This window comes from Engystomops pustulosus, chromosome 1, assembly GCF_040894005.1.
Source record: "Engystomops pustulosus chromosome 1, aEngPut4.maternal, whole genome shotgun sequence".
Classification (NCBI taxonomy): domain Eukaryota; kingdom Metazoa; phylum Chordata; class Amphibia; order Anura; family Leptodactylidae; genus Engystomops; species Engystomops pustulosus.
Window position 1 is genome coordinate 95,143,201 of NC_092411.1, and position 23,171 is coordinate 95,166,371.

The 23,171-nt window shown below is 43.2% G+C and overlaps 1 protein-coding gene across 1 annotated transcript; it reads left to right on the forward strand.

The window, feature by feature from the left end:
• Nucleotides 1-4,642: 4,642 nt before the first annotated feature.
• On the forward strand, nucleotides 4,643-18,472 carry GAS2L1 (growth arrest specific 2 like 1). The gene is made up of 6 exons (XM_072148476.1): nucleotides 4,643-5,098; nucleotides 5,443-6,095; nucleotides 9,207-9,314; nucleotides 11,500-11,596; nucleotides 12,086-12,323; nucleotides 16,836-18,472. The coding sequence occupies exons 2-6, from the start codon at nucleotides 5,472-5,474 to the stop codon at nucleotides 17,893-17,895; spliced, it is 2,127 nt and encodes a 708-aa protein (XP_072004577.1). The 5' UTR covers nucleotides 4,643-5,098; nucleotides 5,443-5,471; the 3' UTR covers nucleotides 17,896-18,472.
• The last annotated feature ends 4,699 nt before the right edge of the window (nucleotides 18,473-23,171 follow it).

Sequence of the window (23,171 nt, forward strand, 5' to 3'; positions counted from 1 at the left end):
GCTTCAAGAAGGCAGGTCTGCTCCTGCCTTCCAATATGAGGGGCCCATGGACTCAAATAGCCATCGACTTTTGGGAATTCTGTCATCTGGGTGGTAACTGACCGGTTCACAAAAATGTCTCATTTTGTTCTGCTCTCAGGTCTGCCGTCAGCTCCTCGTCTGGCCAGTCTGTTCTTCCTCCATATCTTCCGGCTACCTGGCCTCCCTCTGCACGTTGTCTCGGACTGTGGGGTCCAGTTTGTTTCCAGATTCTGGTGTTCCCTCTGTAATCAACTGCAGGTCAAGTTTTGGTGTGATTAGTGGCTCGGAGGAGAGACTGGCTGGTTTGTTTCCAAATGTATTTGAGGTCCTGCACCAGAGCCTCTACTGCAGGGACATTGGGGGAAGTGGGCAGCGGAAGAGCAGGATGAGGGATTCGTCCATAGACAACAAAGAAAGGAGCTGCCCCAGAGTCCAAGGAGTCATAGGAAAAGTCAGCCCATGGTAGCAGATCAGCCCAGTTATCTTGACAGGCTGAGACGAAGTGGCGGAGGTAAGAGCCTAAAGTCTGACTCACTCTTTCTACTTGACCATTCAACCGAGGGTGGTAAGCAGAAGAAAAATCCAGATTAACCTGCAGCTGGTTACACAAGGAATGCCAGAACTTGACAGCATGTGCAGCAGAAGTCCATGCAACCGGAAGATATGCTGGAAGAACAAACAGGCAAGCCGTGGAGAAGACAGAGGACCTGGAAGGGGAACAAAATGGGACATCTTGGAAAACCAGTCCCTAGCCACCCAGTGGACAGTATTGCCAGTGTAAAAAGGAACATCAATGACAAATTCCATAGCCACATGAGACCACCGGCTACAAAGGAGGTAACAGTCCAGCCGGTTTGAGACAAAAGGCTTTGTTACAGGCACAGGAGGAGCAGGATCCTACAAAATCCCAGACGTCTTTGACAAGATCTTGCCACCAGTAGTAGCGGGAGTTGAGGGCCACGGATCATTGCACCCCTGGGTGCCCAGCCAATCACGAATTATGTCCCTAAGACAGAATTCTCTGCCGAGAGGTAGCTGCCGGAGATCCACTGGAGCTGCAACAACAAGTTGTTTAGGAGAGATGATAAACCGAGGAACTGACTCCTCTCCAATGACATGGGACAGGGTATGAGCCTTAACATTCTTTTCCGCAGAGGGCCAGGCATAGGGATTGGCACCTTTTTTGGTAAGTGCCATGATGGGAGACACCAGAGTGGAAAAATGCGGAATAAACTGCCAATAATGGTTTGCAGAACCCAGGAACCTCTGTATGGCTTGTAGACCTTCTGGGCATGGCCACTGAAGAACTGCAGACAGTTTAGCAGGATCCATATGGAGGCCTCTGTCGGAGATTATGTAGCCGAGGAATGGTAGGCTGCGTTGGTGAAACTGACATTTTTCAAGCTTGGCGTAAAGATGATCAGCCCGTAGTCGCCCAAGAACTTGACGTACGTGTGATTGATGGGTCTCGAGGTATGGAGAAAACACCAAGATGTCGTCCATGTAGACCACGACATACGTTTGCAGAAGGTCCCTGGAAATGTCATTCACAGACTCTTGAAAGACAGCAGGAGCATTACAGAGTCCGAATGGCATCACTAAGTATTCAAAGTGTCCATCACGGGTGTTAAACGCTGTCTTCTATTCGTCTCCCTTGCAGATCTTGACGAGGTTGTAGGCCCCACGAAGGTCCAGCTTGGAGAACACTTTGGAACCGCGTAGACGGTAGGAGAGCTTTGTAATCAACAGCAGGGGGTAGCGGTTTTTAACAGTTACCTTGTTCAGCCCGTGATAGTCTATGCAGGAACGCAGAGAGCTGTCCTTCTTGGTGACAAAAAAAGAATCCTGCAACAGCCGGAGAGGAAGACTTGCATATGAAACCTCTTTGCAGGTTCTCTTTGATATACTCAGACATGACAGCTGTCTTCAGTGAAGTTGCAGCCATTGAAGACCTAGTAGAAGAGATGAAGTGGAGTGTGGCAGAACATAGAAGAACAGTCTTTCTTCAAGTTGGAGCTCTTCACAAAGAAAAACTCTTTCAGTGCGGTACCGGATCGGACAAAATTTGTCCACTGACTGAAGATATGGCTAGGGGCTTCTGGAGAGGAACCACCGGAATTCAATGCCGGGAGCCCAGCGCGCCATCCACAAAGTTCCCCGCAGAGCCAGAGTCCAAGAAAGCAGAAACTTGCAGTGGAGTGCGTATACCGACACTGAGGACCTCAGGAACTGTCAGGCGTTTAGAAGCTGTATTCACACCTAGGGACGCTTCTCCCATGAACCCTAGATGCTGGAGTTTCCCGGACGCTGGGGGCGGACAGGATAAGCCCCAATGAAATGCTTAGGACTGGCGCAGTACAGGTACAGATTCTCCTGGCGAAGTCTGGAACTTTCTTTGGTGGAGAGATGGACCTTGTCTACTTGCATAGGCTCCTCTGCAGACTGTGCAGCTGGAGCGGCCTTTGGAAAACTGGAGCCAAGCGAAGTAGATGTGGAAGCTGAACCTGTGGTTGCTTGTAATGCAACTTTTCAGCACGCTCCATAAACCGCACGTCTATCTGAGTGGCCAGGGTGATGAGACCACTCAGAGTAGCCGGCAGGTCATGGGCGGCCAATGCATCTTTGACCTGAGAAAAAATGTTGCGAACAGGGTTGAATCATTCTAAGAGAGCTCGGAAGCCAGGGTACTAAACTTGACAGTATACTCGCCTACAGGAGAGCCCCCTTGGCGTAAGTTCAGAAGCGCAGTTTCAGCTGAAGCGGCTTGCGCAGGTTCCTCGAACACGGACCGGAATTTACCTAGGAATGCAGTGTGGGTAGCCGTGACTGGATCGCCTCTGTCCCATAGAGGGGTAGCCCAGGCCAGGGATTTCCCAGAGAGAAGACTGACAATGAATGCCAATTTGGAGCGTTCGGTGACAAACTGGGACGGCATAAGCTCTATGTGCAAGGAGCACTGGGTGATAAAGCCCTTACACAGCTTGGGGTCCCCATCATACTTTTCAGGCATTGAGAGTCTGAGCCTTGGTTCTGCTGCCAGAGGACAAGCCGGTGTGACTGGAGAAGTCGCAGGAACTGTCGCAGGAGTAGTTGCTGGAACCTGGCGCAGGTGCTGAGTAGCAAGCAGCTGTTGCAGTGTGGCGGTGACTTGGCCAAGCATCTCTCCTTGTGAAGCAATCGACAACGCTGGTAAGATCAGCCAGAATTGGAAGCTGCACCTTGGCGGGGTCCATGGCCAGATCTTACTGTCAGGACTCAGGGTAAGTGAGCCCCCTGGACCACCCCAGGAGATGGTCCTAGCTGACACCTGGAACTGGAATCTAAGTGGTACCTGTTCTTCACCAGAGCCTCCCGCAAAGTGGGATGGACTTGCTGCGGCAGGGTGCTACCAGGTTGTTCCACAGGTGTGACTAGCCCGTGGTGGCAGCCAAGGTCGAGGTACAGAATCAGGTAACAGGCTCGAGGTCAAGGACCTTCCGAAGTTCCCCCCGGCAGGGCCTCTTCTATACATTGCAGCGTGTCCCGGCGCAGTCCGGCACAGACATTGTGATGTCAGCCACACGCTGACGTTGTTATGTGTGCGCTGGCATTGGTACACATTATGATGTCAGCGAGCAGCTGATTTGCGACAGAGGGACACAGAGACGATGCCGGAGCATCGATGTATAGAAGAGGACCTGCCAGGGGGGCGTCAGAAGTTTAGTACACGTTTAGTTTTATCCTACAGGCATTATATTGGGGGCAGGGGCTGCAGGCTATATTAGGGGGGGGGGCAGGGGCTGGCAGACTATATATACGACAGGGGGCTGGCAGGCTATATACTACAGGGGCTGTGACCAATGCATTTCCCACCCACGGCTTATACTTTAGTCAATAGGTTTTTCCAGTTTTTTGTGCTATAATTAGTGGTCTTGTCTTTTACTCCAGTATATACGGTAAATTAAAGCTTTCTAAAGTTATAACTGTATAAAGTGACACATGCTGGTTTTGAAAAATAGGCCTTGGTCATCAAGGCGCAAATGAGCTTAGTCACTAAGGGGTAAAAGGGGTTCTTCAGCAGGTCTGTGATTTTCTTTTTTTAATATTCCTTTTCCTTTAATATTCCCAAAAGTATTTAACATCACAGAAGAATTTTTAACTTTGGAAAGCCAGAATACAATGGGACAGATTTATCAAGAAAAAGGCCGCATTCACACTAACCTATAGGAGAAGTATGTACGGTGCCAGCTCACCTTTCATTTTACCAGCGCTCATGAATATTTGAAAAGGGAGCTGTAAATGGTTGCCATGGGCAAGTAAGCACATTCTTACTCCTAGGCAGCTTGATAAATCTGCCCCAATGTGTGTTCTTAGGACCATATGGTAGTTATGACATGTATCTGACTGGGGGTTTTGTAGTTTTTGCTACAGATGGTTGCAAAGTGATTTTTCATGTGTTTCCCCTCCAGCGTGAGCTTTGTGAGGGGTGAATTCATGGCACGTAGTAGAATGAGCGGTAAGTGCACATTGCAGCACATGCAGTATGAGCCGGACTTGCAGGGGTTAACCGCCAGGATTTCTTTTCCCGCATTGGCCAGGACCTTAAAATATTTAAACTTGGGATTGAGGCCAAGCAGCAGTCTGCAGACAGTGACGGGGCGGCCTCGCCCTCCTCCCGGCCTGACATCATCCCTCCAGTACGGGAGCCTCCTCCCCTGATAATGAATGGACTCCCCGGGCTGCAGGGAGTAGTAATGGAGCCCTCTGCATTGTAGACCCTCCCGGGCTCTGAGCTGATGTGACGGGGATGCCGCCTGCCGGTGACCATGAGGAGTGACCGTGCAGAGAGGGCGCCGTCTCCTCCAGCACCACCGCCCTCCCCGGGCTTGTCCTGCCCTGCCCGGACACTCACTTCCATGTAGCTGGGAGAGGGAGGGAGCGCATGTGACTGCCAGGCTGAGAGGAGCCGGGATGACGTCTTGGAAGGGGATGAAGTGGCGCTTCCAGAGAGATTGCAGGGCGACATGAGAGCCGCACATCATGACAGGGCTCCGTGCCCGGCTCTACCGGGGGCTGCTGACAACTTTCTGTGCCTGAGGTAAGATGCCACATGCCCTGCTACCAGCCATGCCACCTAATAATGTCACCTGCTCATCCCAATGACAACATTTGTGCTCATCACTACAGTATTATGGGGGCACAGTTATTTATCCAATACCGTATGGGAGCGGTGGCATGTGCCATGATGGCTCGTGGCCAGTTATAGTGTCAGCATCTTATAGAAAATGATATGATACAAGTTGGAACCTTCATTAACAGGACGTTGGGTAAGACTGGCATCATTGGATTGGCGTACAGTATAATAGGGGATAGGTTGTGGTGTATCTGGAAGGTTGACAGCTCTGACAGTAAGTGGGCTAATCTATCGATCGTTCTCTGTAGATCAGATCACTGAAGCAGAGTGAGAAGAAATGGCGGACCAGAGCCAAATCCAGTCATCCGCTTCCAAAAGCATCCGGCCATTCCGCTCCAGCGAGGAATATCTGGAGGCCATGAAGGAAGATCTCACGGATTGGCTTAATATGCTGTATGACCTGGACATGGAAGCCGGAACATTCCTTGAGTCTTTGGAGACTGGCTACACATTATGTCAACATGCTAACAATCTGAACAGGTTGGCTCGGGATTTTAAAGCGCAGTATCCAGATGCTGCTGCGACCATGCGACTACCACAAAAGGAGGTGACCTTCCAAGTTAAGGGAGCTGTTCCTGGCTCCTTCATGGCCAGAGACAATGTATCCAACTTCATTGGCTGGTGCCGGAAGGAACTTGGTATACCAGAGGTGCTGATGTTTGAGACCAATGACCTGGTGTTGAGGAAGGGGGAGAAGAGTTTTGTGTTGTGCTTACTTGAGGTGGCCCGGCGAGGTGCTCGTTTCGGGATGCCAGCACCCATTCTCATTCAGATGGAAGAAGAAATTGAAGAGGAACTTAGTCGGAGCAGACCAAACGCAGATCAAAAAGGATATCCCCGTCCTCAAATGCCTGCTAGGCCCCCTCGTACCTTATGTGATCTCAAGAACTTGGATGAATTGGTAAGCTTATGTCTGAAAAGGCTAAATGGAAGGGGGGCTTATTATTTTTTCTATTGACAGTCACTTCCTTTCTCAGTTTTTTGTATTAAATTAGACCAGTGGTTGGAAATGAGCAGGATAGTGTGACCATATGCAGGGAGGGCCATGGTGGCCCAAATGTGCCCATTAGAAGATATACAGAGCAACAGTCTGTATAAAGTCTTCTCAAACATTGGATTGAATATATTGACTCAATGGTTGTATATGGGTTTCTACTAACTTCCTACTTAGCTTTCCCTCAGATTATCACTAGTTGGGGTGCGTTCATACTGAGTTTATGATGTGTCCTCAGGCCTGTACTTTATTTATTTTTCTCTTGGAGGTATGCGCTGGTTAATGCTCCAGGCCTATTCACCCTTGTTCAACAGCTAAGGTGGTTTTATCTCTTCTGCTATTTGTTTTATATGGAACTTTACACCCTGAACGTGTGTTTATTCACTTTTATTACTACCTGTTTATGGGAGTGAATATCTTGTAGCTAAGCATGTGTATGCCCCTTATGCCAATGGCAGCAGAATTACTTGAGGAACACGGGAAGAAATAAAGTCAGTGTGGTAAAAACTCTTTAGCAACTGGGAAGTAGAATGTTCTGGGGATGAAGACTACACTAGGTGAGGATAGGAAGCCTAATAAGGCACACAATAGAAAGAGAGTGTATGAAGATGATACTGAGTCATACAAAGAGAGTAATAATGGGAGAGGGTATGAAAGTGTTACTGAGGCATACGATAATAGGAGAGGTTATGAAAGTGTTACTGAGGCATGTAATAACAGGAGAGGGTATGAATGTGTTACTGAGGAGTGTAATACTAGGAAAGGGTATGAATGTGTTACTGAGACATGTAATAATAGGAGAGGGTATGAATGTGTTACTGAGGCATACAATACTAGGAGAGGGTATGAATCTGTTACTGAGGCATGTAATAATAGGAGAGGGTATGAATGTGTTACTGAGGCATACAATACTAGGAGAGGGTATGAATCTGTTACTGAGGCATGTAATAATAGGAGAGGGTATTAATGTGTTACTGAGGCATACAATACTAGGAGAGGGTATGAATCTGTTACTGAGGCATGTAATAATAGGAGAGGGTATGAATGTGTTACTGAGGCATGTAATAACTGAAGAGGGTATGAATGTGTTACTGAGGCATGTAATAACAGGAGAGGGTATGAATGTGTTACTGAGGCATGTAATAACAGGAGAGGGTATGAATGTGTTACTGAGGCATACGATAATAGGAGAGGGTATGAATGTGTTACTGAGGCATGTAATAACAGGAGAGGGTATGAATGTGTTACTGAGGCATGTAATAACAGGAGAGGGAATGAATGTGTTACTGAGGCATGTAATAACAGGAGAGGGTATGAATGTGTTACTGAGGCATATGATAATAGGAGAGGGTATGAATGTGTTACTGAGGCATGTAATAACAGGAGAGGGAATGAATGTGTTACTGAGGCATACGATAATAGGAGAGGGTATGAATGTGTTACTGAGGCATGTAATAACAGGAGAGGGTATGAATGTGTTACTGAGGCATACAATAACAGGAGAGGGTATGAATGTGTTACTGAGGCATGTAATAACAGGAGAGGGTATGAATCTGTTACTGAGGCATGTAATAATAGGAGAGGGTATGAAATTGTTACTGAGGCATACGATAATAGGAGAGGGTATGAATGTGTTACTGAGGCATGTAATAACAGGAGAGGATATGAATGTGTTACTGAGGCATACGATAATAGGAGAGGGTATGAATGTGTTACTGAGGCATGTAATAATAGGAGAGGGTATGAAAGTGTTACTGAGGCATACGATAATAGGAGAGGGTATGAATGTGTTACTGAGGCATGTAATAACAGGACAGGGTATGAATGTGTTACTGAGGCATGTAATAACAGGAGAGGATATGAATGTGTTACTGAGGCATGTAATAACAGGAGAGGGTATGAATGTGTTACTGAGGCATGTAATAACAGGAGAGGGTATGAATGTGTTACTGAGGCATGTAATAACAGGAGAGGGTATGAAAGTGTTACTGAGGCATGTAATAACAGGAGAGGGTATGAAAGTGTTACTGAGGCATGTAATAACAGGAGAGGGTATGAAAGTGTTACTGAGGCATGTAATAACAGGAGAGGGTATGAAAGTGTTACTGAGGCATACGATAATAGGAGAGGGTATGAATGTGTTACTGAGGCATGTAATAACAGGAGAGGGTATGAAGACAATACAGCGGGTGTCAGAGTATTTCTTCTGTTCTACAAGACTGGAGTTATATCATTCTAGTGGTTTCAGCTTCTGCCCTACATATTTCTGTCTTCATCCAGTCGGGTCAGTTCATGGTTACTAGTTTCTATTAATATCCACGTGTACATGTCCTCCCCTCCTGTGTTTTCTAAACCCTTTATTAGCCTGTCAGCTCTTGGTATAACAATACATTTGTTACCATTGTGATGCAGATAAGTGTCTGTAATGATAGCTTTGCAGACAGACGCATCGGCCACCGCCTGTGTAAAGGAAGTGATGTCATGACAAGTTTTTCCTGCGGCCACCTTTCACATGGGGAGACTTTCCCTGCCTGTTTGTATTTCTCCAAGGTGATTGAGACTTCCTGTGGAAAGCTTAATGGGTGTAATGTCCTAGTTTTCACTCTGCAAAAAAAAAAAAAAAACTCTTATACTAAAAGTGTCTATTTCTATTGCTCAGAAATGAGTCATTTCTGGTTGTACATATACTCTTCATATACTGAAAAGCCCATTGTGTGCTGCTTTCCCCGTCTGAGGTAATGCTGCATATCCTAATAGCCATCTGAGTAAGTGCAGATGAGACATTGTGATTAATATGTAACTGATTGGGATTACATCATATCCTGAGATATTCTACTCATTTACAGTCTATATGCTACATTCAGTGTACGCAGTGATGTAATGAGATCTGAGGAGAGTGTTCTAGAAGCATGACGTCTTATCAAATCTTATCCACACGTTTTCCTGTTCTTTGGGTGTTCCCAATGACTTCACAAATGTCTGATATTTCTTCTGATTTGGCTCTGTTTTACTTCCCAGGTTCGGGAGATCCTTGGTTGCTGCAGTTGTCCTTCACAGTTTCCTATGATAAAAATCTCAGAAGGAAAATATCAAGTTGGAGACAGCAACACCCTGATATTTGTGCGGGTAAAGGAAATATTATGCTATATGATTCTTCCTTATTTCCTTTTTCGTTCATTCAAATAGCAGTACAATAGAATTTGCAGAAAACATTTACCTGTACATACTCGAGTATAAGCCGACCCGAGTATAAGCTGAGACCCCTAATTTTGGCACAAAAAAACTGGAAAAACCTATTGACTTGAGTATAAGCCGAGGGTGGAAAATGCATTGGTCACAGCCCCCTGGAGTATATAGGCTGCCTGTCAGCCCCCTGGAGTATATAGGCTGCCTGTCAGCCCCCTGGAGTATATAGGCTGCCTGTCAGCCCCCAGGAGTATATAGGCTGCCTGTCAGCCCCCAGGAGTATATAGGCTGCCTGTCAGCCCCCAGGAGTATATAGGCTGCCTGTCAGCCCCCAGGAGTATATAGGCTGCCTGTCAGCCCCCAGGAGTATATAGGCTGCCTGTCAGCCCCCAGGAGTATATAGGCTGCCTGTCAGCCCCCTGGAGTATATAGGCTGCCTGTCAGCCCCCTGGAGTATATAGGCTGCCTGTCAGCCCCCTGGAGTATATAGGCTGCCTGTCTGCCAGCCCCTCCCGGTCTGTCGCAGGCACCATGACATCAGCCGCAAGCTGACATCCTAGTGTGTGCCGATGCGGCTGATGTCACGAAGACTGTGACGGACCAGGTGTCGGAGCCGCGATGGATGCCGGGGAGCTTCAGAGTTCACCTTTTTTTTTTTCCCCTTGACTCTAGTATACGCCGAGTTAGGCTTATACTCGAGTATATATGGTAATTAAAATCTTATCCTCTCTTACACTTAACCCAAAATACTGTGACCTGTACCCCAAAACTGTTGAACAAACAGAGAAGGAAAACCCCAGTGATACAAGATGCCCTGTATCCCCTTATTTGGAGTTCTTGGTCATTACAATTTGCATTGCAAATTAATGTTCAAAATGCCATCCAGAATTGTCTATAATGCACAGATAAGTCTTCCATGTGGCAGCACCCTAAGGCTAGGGTAATTTTGCCAAAATTTTACCACAATACAATACCACAAAAAAATAGCAATTCTTTCCTCTGGAAACCAAGCCTAATAAAGCTGCCTGGAAAGTCTTTAGTTTTGTAGTGAATTGGTTAATTATTTCAGTCTCTCTTTATTGAATACCCACAATGAGACTGGAGACTGAGTAAACGTGAAACATGAGCAGTAACTTGAATTATTCAGGAGTAAGTCACCTTATACCCTCTTCATACATTAGTAATAGGTGTTTGGCCTGAATCTGGTCATCCATGTGTGTGAGGGTAGAACTTATATTTGCTTCCCCATTGAATCTCCAAGAATACATGTTAGAGTGGAACTATACTATTGCACATACAAGGGAGTGTGTCTTCTGTGCTCCTTTGCAACCATTTTCCTTTTTTTATTTATGTTTAAAGGGATTTGCCCTAGATTTAATATTCATAATATAGGTAATACAGGCTCATAACCTCCTGAGGACTTGGGATCCTATTCCATTGAGTGAAGGAAGTGGCCAGTCTTGTATTCACATTGACTCACAGTCTGTGGGACAGTGCTTGGCATAGACTCGACCAGACCTCCACCAATTATCCCTATGCCTATAGGGAATAAGAGTAAATGTTTGGCTGATTCTTTTAGGTGTTTGTGACCAGAACAATTAAAGGAAACCTACCACTTGAAGTGGCAGGTTTCAGAAGAAAACACAGAGCACCAGCTCAGGCTGAGCTGGTGCCGGAGCTTATTTTTGTTAGTGTTTTAAAACGCGGTATCGCGGTTTAAAACACTTTTTAAACTGTATAGCTGGCGCAGGTAAGCACCGAGCGCGTACCTCCCTGCGCCAGCTGTACAGTTTAAAAAGTGTTTTAAACCGCGATACCGCGGTTTAAAACACTAACAAAAATAAGCTCCGGCACCAGCTCAAACCTGCCACTTCAAGTGGTAGGTTTCCTTTAAACAGTCTTTTATTTGCCCTAATAAACTTTTTCACTGTGACCATTCCAAATATCCACATATTAAGGAGCTGGTGTCTACAGTAGTAACAAGTTCCAGCCGTTCCCAAATTCTAATTCCATGGGAAATGCTAGTACTTACTACAGCAGGCAAGTCAGGCCTATTTAAAGTAGGAGCAGAATACCTGTGATGGTACGGTAAAAGTGTATCAATAAAAGGTCTTTTGTCTTGCAGGTTCTACGGAATCACGTTATGGTGCGTGTTGGAGGAGGATGGGATACTTTAGAACATTATCTAGACAAGCATGATCCCTGCAGATGCCAGTTTGCTTGTAAGTTTTTACTACTACACTTTTTGAAGGGGCCTTATTTACACCCTACATCTCTACAATAAGCTGAGTAAAGGGGTTATGGCACTCCCTCCAGATGTTGTAGTGGCCATGAATTGTACTGCAGCTCTCTCCTATTCAAATGAGTTGTACCTAGCTGTGCCAATTCTGAAGCTCTGGAACCCCTTTAATATGCCATATGGGGGAGGGGGCAAGAATTCATGCCTTTTAACCATCTATTATTTTTAGAACTTTATGCTATCCCTTTGTGCTATAAATTGCTTATTGTTTTCATAACTCAATGTGTGTGGTAATTCTGTAGGGTAAAATGAGAGGGTTGGGTTATAGAACTGCCAATAGTTACATACGGCCAATAGTAGTCCATGGAAAAGCTTGGGTGTTCGATGTTTCCCTCATAAACTAGTAAAAAAAAACCTGCTAGATTGTTTTGTTAACCTCCCATCTCTGTTAACACTTATTAATCATCTACAGCCCATCGTGCTCCAGCATCACGCCCAATAACATTTTCCCCCCAACGTGGGACTAATCTTCCACCTACCCATACTTCTAGCCCTTCCCGGGGGCGTTATTCTGAGGGCGTGCCCAGAAATATTCCAAACCCAGAGGCGAACATGCCACGACGATCCATTCCAGGTTCAACTACCTCTTTGGGCAGCATCTCCAAGACAACATTGCAACAAAAGGAGCGCCCTGGAATTAACTCTTTCAGGTATGTGACATTACTCATGAACCCCCAGGGGGATATTTGTTAGAAAAATATAATTTTTAGGTCAAGGTGCAACGTATTATTCACTAGTAAGCAGAAGTAGTAAGCAGAACATTAGATGATCAGAAAATGAAAACTTGGTACTTAAAACCTGTGGCAGTTCCATGAAGTATATATTCTTGATAAACAACACTCATCATATGTCATGTCTGAAAGAGGTGATGGGTAATTCCACTGAATATTTACACCATTGAAAAATGAAGAAAACTTATGAGGAACTTCCTCAGAAGATACAGACAGCCTGTGAATAACCTAAAATTACAGATTGTGTAAAGTATTTATTGCTCATTTCCCATCTATGATTCCTAGACAATCCATATTCACCTCCTCTTTTTTTCATTTCTTAGCTGTACAGTTGGCACTACACATCCCCCAACTTAGATTCATGTGCCAGACTGGCAGATGCGTGATTCATCACTGTAGTGAATTGCTATCCACATCTTCTGACGCCATTGGTGGTCAGCTGTACACCACTGCCGAACATGGACACTGCAATTAGTGACAGTGTTCATATGTGTCTATACGACTTTAAAAATCCAATGTATATCTTTCTAGAAAAATCGTTCTCCTGCCGTTGGGAGTTATCAACTCACTTCATATTTGTCTTTTCAATTGCCAATAACTCTCAAGTTGACCAGAGTAGCAATTACAAGGCAGAATTTTCCAACTTTAGGCATGTGACACAAGATTGTGGTTTGTCTTTGAGTCCCGAACCCTGAGCTGGTCGGATTTCATGATCCGATCACAATGCAGAAGATGGTACTCATGGTACATTCATCATAATGTTCATTCCATGAAATATTTTTATGGACCAATCCTGATCATGTGACATCAGCCTTTCTTAAAGGTTGATGACTGCCCCTCAGGGTTCTTTTACTACCCATTCTGCATATGTTTTGCACATCAAGTACAATAGGGATATTTCAGAATTGTTCAAAACATTCAACAGTGAACTTCTTCTGTGTGATTTCTAATGGACATTTAAAATGAAATTTTGAAACCATCCAACAAATATTTAAGGTATATGGTCATCTTCATTATTATGTCAGTTTGTAACAAATATGTATGCTGGCTGGGAGCTCTAGTCTGAACACTGACAACTGTACTGGATGCTCAGTGTTGGGGCCAGAGGTTCCAGCGGAACACTGCTATTGTGTAACGGCGCTAAGTAGACATTTGCAATACATATGGGCTGGAGAGAACCAACAGACTAAATAATAAAAGGCATCATACAGTGCATATTGTAGTGCATACAAGCAAACTGGAAAATCTCAAAAATTAAAATTAATATATATTCCGTATGTACTCGAGTATAAGCCGAGTTTTTCAGCACAAAAAATGTGCTGAAAAACACAAACTCGGCTTATACTCGAGTCAAACAAAAATCAACACAAAAAAAAGAAAAAATTCACTTTTCCGGCGGCCCCCTAGGGTCTTCTGTGCGATCCGTCTGTCAGCTGCTGCCGCTGCAATAGTGTTGTGTGTGCCGGCAGCCGTCACACACTGTGATGTCAGCGTCTGCGGCTAACGTCAGCGCTGTGCGCGGCACGGACCTGTCGCTGACTGCCGGATCACACAGAAGACCCGAGGGGGCCGCCGGAAAGGTGAGTTTTGATTATTTATTTTTTTTTACATCAACGGGGCAGGGGTCCAGCTCCATAATGGGGTACAGGGGCTGTCAGGCGGTATACCGGGGCACAGGGGCTGGCAGGCGGTATACCGGGGCACAGGGGCTGGCAGGCTATATAATTGGGGGAAGGGGCTGTGACCAATGCATTTCCCATTCTCAGCTTATACTCGAGTCAGTAGGTTTTACCAGGTATACCGGGGCACAGGGGCTGGCAGGCGGTATACCGGGGCACAGGGGCTGGCAGGCTATATACTTCTGGGGGCTTGCTGGCTATATACTTGGGGGAAGGGGCTGTGACCAATGCATTTCCCATTCTCGGCTTATACTCGAGTCAGTAGGTTTTACCAGGTATACAGGGGCTGGCAGGCGGTATACCGGGGCACAGGGGCTGGCAGGCTATATACTTGGGGGAAGGGGCTGTGACCAATGCATTTCCCATTCTCGGCTTATAATCGAGTCAGTAGGTTTTACCAGGTATTCCGGGGCACAGGGGCTGGCAGGCGGTATACCGGGGCACAGGGGCTGGCAGGCTATATACTTCTGGGGGCTTGCTGGCTATATACTTGGGGGAAGGGGCTGTGATCAATGCATTTCCCATTCTCGGCTTATACTCGAGTCAATAGGTTTTACCAGGTTTTTGTGGTAAAATTAGGGGTATCGGCTTATACTTGGGTCAGCTTATACTCGAGTATATACAGAAATTAAAATTATGTTTTGTTCTTTTTTTTTTTTTTAGCCTAAAATACATTAAATTCTATAACAATGAAAACATTTTTTTAATTTGTATGAAAATTTAAAATTCAGCAACAACCGTTAAAATTTTGTACAAACTTACTGAGAAGGTTCACATAGAAAACTCACAAATGCAGACACCATAGATTCATTCTATGGAGGGTAAGAAGATTACCCAGATTATTTCAGGGATGACAGTGACACGTTTTGCAAATGGCTCAAAGTCATCTTGCCTGCAGTGATCACGTTACACATGAACTGCTCTTACTTCAGCCATAGATATTAACTGATTTTTGACGAATTCTCTGATTTTGGTGGACAATCGGCTGAACAAAAATTAGGCCCTCGGATGTCTGTATGGTGTTACTATAAGCAATCTTATGCAAGGGTGGCTGCGTTGTAGACGTTAGTGTGTGTGTGTGTGTGTTTGAGAGTGCAGGATTTTCAAAGGGAATAACATTATAAGCCGTCTGATTTCCAGTAAACAGAGTAGACACAACATCCTTTGTAAGCTGAAGAGTCTGAAGGAAAGCCAGCTGACTTCGCAGTCAAGGTCATTGAACATCGATCGCACACAGTCTCCTGACTGTACAATTTTTTTATTTATTTTTTCCTTTTTACTGCCAATTGTGCAATATTTTTGGCATATCTAGAGATATCGGTAGTTTTTTAAAATTATTATTATTATATAAGAAAGGAACACCAGAGTATTGTGAAAACCATTCTTACATGGAATATATATCACAACTGAATGAGAATAACATACTCATTGGCTTGGTAAATAAAGATGTCTTGTTAAGCTCTTTTTATCAGAATTTCAATATATTTACATCACTATTTTTATTTTGTGAGATCTTTTCTGTATTTTAGGTTTAGTGGTCGCACCAGTTCTTTCAAGTCATAATAATGATTACATGGTATACTTTTACTTTAACTGGATTTACAGTTTTTTTGCATTTGACAAGCTACAGTGATATTCATGTAACCCAGAAGGAAAGGCAAGGAAATGGAAAATCATTTCAAGTTGGTTATCTGCCTTAGACAACCCTATTCTATAAATGTAATGAAGTCGGGCCCAACAATCAGGACTTCCCTTCATTAGTAAGAGAGGAAACCTACCACAAAAGAGCATCTGTCTGTTTAAAGGACTTGGGTGCTTTGTGCAGTACATTGATTTCAATAAGTGCCTTGTAATGCTTCTCCTTTTGGTACTCATGACCTGGGAAGCCAGCAACCACAACAACTAATCACACGGGAAGGGATTCAGCCTCCAGATGCTCTGCGATCTATTACTTTTAATAGTGTTTTGCAGCCCCAAAAATAGCAGTAACATTGAGGCTTTAATTTTTTAGTTTTCTTCCTGTTAAAAAATACATTCTCCAAGGATATTGGTTAAGCATTTAATCAGTGGGGTCCTGTCCATCCCCAGAATTTCCAAAAACCGCAGACCTCGGTGCCTGTGAGCATGCATGACTTTGGCACATGCATGGAACATCTTTGTGATACACCTCTGGTTTTGGCTGTAAACCCACTGCACCAATTATTGTATGTGGAGGTCACAGGAGGGGGAATGTTAAACGTCACATTCTACTGCTGAATGGAGGTTTAGTCGGAGGCCAAAAGGGATGTGCCACAGAAATCCAGCGGCTCTGGACCTTTGCAGTTTAACTAGAAGCTCTATGACCCAATAAAAAAAAAAGATTGGACTTTTGGGGGGTGAAGATGATTACCATTACCACCAGTCCCTTTTTGCCAGTGCCTTAAGTTCTTGCTTTGCAGTAGATTCAATAAAAGAAAGACATGAAGTGCTGGGTTAAAGGAATATTGCTGTAGTTATGTGTTTTCTTAGGGTCATGCTGTCTTATATTTCTGAGTGTGACATTGCATGCTTTCTAACATTTTTAATTGATTGTGTCCTGTGCACAAGAATTAAATCTATTTGATATCTCTGATTGGATATGTGCATTGTGAATTACTTTTCAGTACTAAAATTCTTCTTAATGGTTAGTTTTTCTCTTCTTATTCCTTTGGTTTTAATGCTATTACAACGTTTTGTGCTATCCCATTATCGTTTATCCTTTCCTGTGTTGTAGGCCTCCTCGCCCACGTCGGTATTCTGGGGACAGTGACTCTTCTGCCTCCTCTGTTCAGAGCGCTCCTGCAGGCAGAAAATCAGTTGATGTGTTGAGACCAGGACTTCGCTCTTCTTCTATAACACGAAGTCAGTCTCAGGACAGAGGCCCTATGCCAAGAAGATCACAGGTATCTCAGCCTGTCATGCCTGAAAGAGGCAGGATTCAAGCTTCTTCTGGTCCTCATGCTCGACGTGCCCGAAGTCAAGGACCTCCATCTAACAAGAAGGCGGTTTTGCTTATTACAAGGGACAAAGATGGACAACATTCATGGACAACTCCTGTAACTTCCAAGCCACCTAACACTCGCACTCAAACAGAACCTCCAAAATCTCATGCACGGAGACAGTTGGGATATGCACCTGCATCTATAGATATTCGCCAAGAGCAACAGATTTATCGTAGTCTTGAGAAAGAGTTCTTAGAAAATTCTCGACTTTTGGGGTCATCTGAACAAAGTGGAGGAACGCAAGGGCCTTCCATGTTACTTAGTCCACCTTCTAGTGAACCAGCTGCTATAGACTCTGCATACTGTTCCTCTAGTTCTTCATCTTCCTCCCTTAACTTTTACATTACTGGAGGAGGAAGGGAGCAAAGTACAGACGGAAATATTGTGACACTTCCTACATCTACATGGAGGAGACTTCCAGCTTTATCCAGCTCTTCAGATGATAGTTCCTGTCCACCTGCTGCTGAAGATCTCCTGGAGGAGGCCGAAGCAGAAGAGACCTCTGTAGTCCCAGACGGCGAAGCAGAGTCCAGTGAAGTGGTGTTAAGACCTAAGAAGACACTAAAACGACCCGACAGAATCCCTTCTATATATAAACTTAAATTGCGTCCAAAAATCAGGCCGCGGGCGGATACACAGCCGGATAAATCACCCTCCCGCATACCTACTCCACTTCATTACAGAACTGCAAATTCTCCGCCTAAATCCGCACCTACTCGTCGTTCTTGGAGATCCCTACAGGCAATCTTGTTCTCTGATTCTGGAGTACAAGCAGACAATCCATGCGGGTGAGCAGGGTGAAGGAATGGATTTCTGTCACCCTGATTCGTTTATAAACTATGCTTTAGTGAGGAGTCAGTAATAAACTCCTGCAAGCAAGCATGCCATGTCATAAATCTACTGTATATCACAGGTGACATTTCATTCTGCACATGAATGGCAGTACAATCGGATGTGCTCACTCCCATATTAGTGTTATGTAATATTGCAGCATGTGCATTTTCAGCTGGCTGCTATTATACAGCAATACTGAGCATTTACGCAGCAGGGAAAGGGTGTAACGCATTAATTACAACAGGCTGTAGAGGTGCATAATTTACATAGTATATTTTAGATAGTTGCATATTGTTTTGGGTTCTTAAATTTCAGTATTTCATTGTTCATTTCTGATATTGATCCACCAATACAGACCAACACTGTGATTGCAGGCCACAATCTTTACTATTCCCAATTTCTCTCAGGACAGTGTTATTGACGCCTGTCTCATGCACATCAGAAGTGAATACTAGAAGGCCAGGGCTCCATTTGATTTTGCAACGTGACATCAGAAGTAATGATTATGAATGATGGTGTATTTCAGCATAATGTGACATAAGAAATAAAGCCAGCTAGATTTTTTTTTTTTTAGTTCCAAAAGACATCCAACTTTTCAAGCATAGATTTCCATGTGAAATTATGTGCAATCATTTTCATTCCATATCCTAGAAAGTGTGGATGATTTACATTCTTGACTAATGTAATGATTAAGTTTTCATTTTTTTAGAAGGTTTATATTTCCAGGATCTCATAGCCTTTTAATGCTATAGTAGAAATAACAAAATTCCCCCCATAATAAATTACTCACATATTACTATTTATATGCAGGCCCTCCTCTCTAAAAGCTACTCCAACTATTGTCTTTTAGTGCCTTTTATTGAGAGTTAACCTTTTATATAAAAAAAAAAAATAATCAATCACTTTCTACTTTTTTAGTTTTATGAATTAGATTTTTTGGCTACAATACAATTTTTGGCTAAAAGCTGCTTCCAGGTTCCTCAGACAAATGGGTTTTATAAAGTAAATCCTGCTTAAGCTCCCAGTTCCTGGAGTGTGGACCACTGGCTCTCTGTGTACACCTCCAGATAAGCCACAAGTAGTTGTGGTCCCATAAGCAATAACTGACATTCAGCTGTGGACAATGTCTGCCAGGACCAAAACACATCTAGCACCTAATAACTGTGCCATGTAGGGGCCGCTCATAGAATCACACACATGTATTTCTTGTCAAATAGTGAGGAAGAAATACAGTGGAAAAGATGTTTTAATGTATATGCTTATTTTTGGTCCAGACACCCTTTACGATGTATCCTGGTTTTTCACAATTAATGCTTATTCATTAATAATTCTGACAACTTCACCATAACAAGATGTGATCATCACATGACCAGGACAGATTTTAATCCAAAAAAACACATACCGTACAAGGCTTCCATTCAGATTGGGCAATTCATTTTTTCATGGGACCACATGAGAAATCAGAATAGTTTTAAAGCGCCACAATAATATACTTAGTTCTCCCAAATACCTATATACTGTATTCAGTATATGACAAATCCCTATATTTAAAAAAAAAAAACAGTACAAAGATTTCAATGAATATATGGAGGACTTAATTACATCATTATTTAATGAGCGGGAGGCAACCTCAAATTTTTCAACAATCTCGCATGCGCCAGTCAGAGATAAAGTGCCAGATGTGGTCCGCGGGCTGTACAATGCCCAGCTCTGGTCTAATGTGTATGGAAGCCCCTTTGAAGAGTATGAACGGGATTTTAATATGCCTAGTCTGGGATGTATCCCTATTCAGACCACATACAAATTCAGCTGAGCCAAGTATGCATGTGTATGAGTAGAGGAGGCAGAATAGAGATTGACTGTTCTAATGAATATGGCCTGCCTTACTGGACCCAAAATGACAAAATGAAGGAAAACGAGGACTGATCCCTCTCTGCTCTTTTGTATCCAATACTGATCTGCACTCAAGAAAAAATATTCAAATTGGAGTTGATAACTGGAATGTGACATCATCTACAGATTATGAGAATTGTTGCTGATCATGTGGTAAAGGGGCCACAATCCAACAGTTCTATGCCTTCCGCACTGAGCATGTACATACATGAGGGTGCGGAGGAATGGCTTTTCCACAACTTCATCTATCTGCAGTGTATGGCCATATAATATATGCACATATTGGTGGTATTTAACAGAATTACACAATTCTTCATTATATTATGAATAAGCCTTATTTGCTGAAACTAGATGGATGCATCACTGGCCCCAGCTGCAGGTCAGTGTCTGGTCTCTTGTCTTTAACTGGATATGAAGGCATGTAATTCACACATTTTATGTAAGAATTTTCACAAACATTTTGAAAAATTTTCTTTTTTTTTCTTTTTGACCAATTCACCAGATTGAGGTAATATTTTCTGATAGCCAAGCTTAATATTTATATCTCTGTCGTACTTGGCTTGTGTTTTCAGAAGAGGCTCTCATTATTGTGCCTATGATCCCCAGAAACCACTTCTTTGAGTTTATTAGTGCAGATCTACCAATTCTTCCTCCAACATACATTTGAGCGAATTGCTAGTCTTAACTTTATATGCTGCATACTGTTATAGAGCAGGGCTAAGCACTATTACATATGTTTTAAAATGTTGTTTTTTTTTCTCAAGAAACGGGGTCCAAATAGCAGGAAGAATATCTTGTGTATTTGGAGAGGAAAATGCTGACTACTATGCAGTGTAGACTTCATATTTAAGTAAACTGACTCCCACAATAGTCTTATAATAGATAAGGCATATAAAATTATACCTGGCTCCCTGTCAGCTAAGAGGATCAAATCCTGGGTGCGTCTGTGAAAGCCTGCGAGTCCTTGTGTCATCTCTGCTGTCAAGCATTACTAGCTATGCAGACATGGGAGAGCTAGTATTGCTAGGAGAGCCTCCCTGCTGATGACAGGTTCTCTTTAATCTTCTGGTTATGTTTGTGTTACTAAAATGACTAGAAACAAACCATATACCTTGCTTTTCATGGGACTTATGCTAGTGAGCTGATTTTATAGGTGACCAAATAGGAGAATAAGAGAATAATAGTTAGAGAAAAATTTACAGAAAGTTTAGGATAGAAGTACAAAGTGAACAGACCTGAAATCTGTATCAGATATATAGTATTTTTTGTAATCTATGAGGTGAGGTTTACACTGGGTTTGGGCATGATCTTCGGTAGAAGTGTTTTTGAAAGTTCTTAGGGCAGTGATTTTCTGTACAAATAACTACAGACTTTTTCAGTTGTGGCTTGGGACTGTCAAAGCAAAGGTATGCGTACCAAATGTGTCACTTGTAAGACATGTTTGTGGGATTGGATATGTATTATTTCCGATTTAGCCTGTTTTGAGTTATAATTAACAAGTGTACTTAAGAGACAGTAGTTACTGATAATTTAAAGGTACGATGCAACAGTTGTTACATTATCTGTTCATTACGACGTTATATACCACCACCCTTAACAATACTAAACAGAGTTTCTCATGATAGAGATCAAACCTGAACAGTGCCACAATCACATTTAAAGTGGATTGTTGGGCGAATAGCATCCTGAACACAATCCTGGACTATGTCACAAGAAATGAGGTCTGTCAGCTTTTCACCCTGTCATTATAGTTCTCAGGAGCACCTTCTTCAGAAATCCCATAATCTATCACAAATCTGTTTTGAATAAAATGTCTATTTTTATATTTTACCATTTTATTCAGCTCCACAGGAAAGGTGTATTTATTGACAAATAATTTGGACAGGAAGCATTATTCTATTATATGTTACCTGCTGACAAGATGATCATCTTGGAAACTTCCACTTATAATTCTGCTACATGAACTTCATTCTATATTGAGTATACATTACCCTTTCTTTAGGGTGCATGAATTATTCGGCTGTTCCATATATATATAGCAATGGCATCTGTAGGCCTGCTTAAAACAGGAAATCCTAACCAAAAAGTGTTCCTTCTGATAAAATAAGCCATTCACTTGACTGTTGGAAAAATGCTTTTATAGAGTTGATATAATATGTAATATACATATATGCATATGGTGCTTTTATCTCTTCCTTGCTAGATAATCTAATGTAGCGTTCACTGTGCACTTGGCCAGCTTTGACCAAACGGGACTGAACTTGACTAAAGGTATCAGATAGTAATCCTAAAACAGGCACCCCTGGGCTGCTGCAGGTGCAACTTAGGTGTGACGTACCTGCTTTGATGAAAAGAAATTTCAGGTTTGAGATTTTGTATTGTCAAAACATTGTCCAGATTGAGTAGTGAAATGTTGAGCGATTGCAGATGCACTGGAGAGCAGGATTTAGAGCAGAAGAGAGAAGTTCCTGTCTGTGTGAGTGCACTGAACCCTCAAAGTATGTGCACAGGTGTGTGTATCCAAGAATGGGTGTTGACAAGTATGTTAAACAGAATTTACTGTAATGTTGATTCTTGCTGCTGATTAAATATTTTTGGGAAATTTCATTGTTTGTTTGTGTCGCAACTTCCTGTATGAAATACTAAATTTATATGTCACATCTGACATAACATGTGCTCCTCTTTTTATAGTGGAGAGGATGTCCACAGGGAATGGGATTGCTGTAGATTTACTATGGTACTTCTTGCGTTTGGCTCAGTTCACACAAGCGTCAAGGGTATCCATGACGCCCTTCATTTTAGGAGAGTATAGCGAAAACTAAGAACGGCAGTTGGACGGAAAGTCTGCCTCCCGTTAAAATTCCATTTTCAGCTATTTTAAACCGAAAACTGAACCTGCCGAATGCAAGTGTGGACCACAGTTGAGTATACTGGAATCTTTGTTACACATGAAGCTATGGGGGGGGGGGGGCAGAGTCCCAAGGTAAGATACAATGGTGTAATTGAGTCAACTCCAACCTAGTCATGTTTGTCACAATGAAGGTCTTCCACTTCAAGAAGAAGCCCTCCATGTGTGGCAAAGTGATTCCAATCGAAAATCTAATTTTGGAGAGTACTTCATGTGTTGTGGCTGCTTTGGGGAAAGCCAGGTGGCTTTTCTTCACTTCGAGAAAGAAGGCAAAATGTCTTGACAAGGAGGAGGCTGTTCAGTATGGGACCCCACAACCAAGCTCAATATGAAATGCAAGAAGAAGGGGTCATCTGTAAATTGACATGTGAAACCTCAGATTTAACTTTCATGCTAAACATCTACCTCTCAGAAATAGGTCCTGGGCAAGTTA

What these genes read in the sequence shown, in the direction of transcription:
- GAS2L1 (XM_072148476.1), top strand. Translation starts at nt 5,472, where the DNA reads ATGGCGGACCAGAGCCAAATCCAGTCATCCGCTTCCAAAAGCATCCGG. An exon ending in TCAAGAACTTGGATGAATTG is followed by an intron (nt 6,096 to 9,206) that starts GTAAGCTTATGT and finishes TTTACTTCCCAG; the next exon opens with GTTCGGGAGATCCTTGGTTG. An exon ending in CCTGGAATTAACTCTTTCAG is followed by an intron (nt 12,324 to 16,835) that starts GTATGTGACATT and finishes CCTGTGTTGTAG; the next exon opens with GCCTCCTCGCCCACGTCGGT.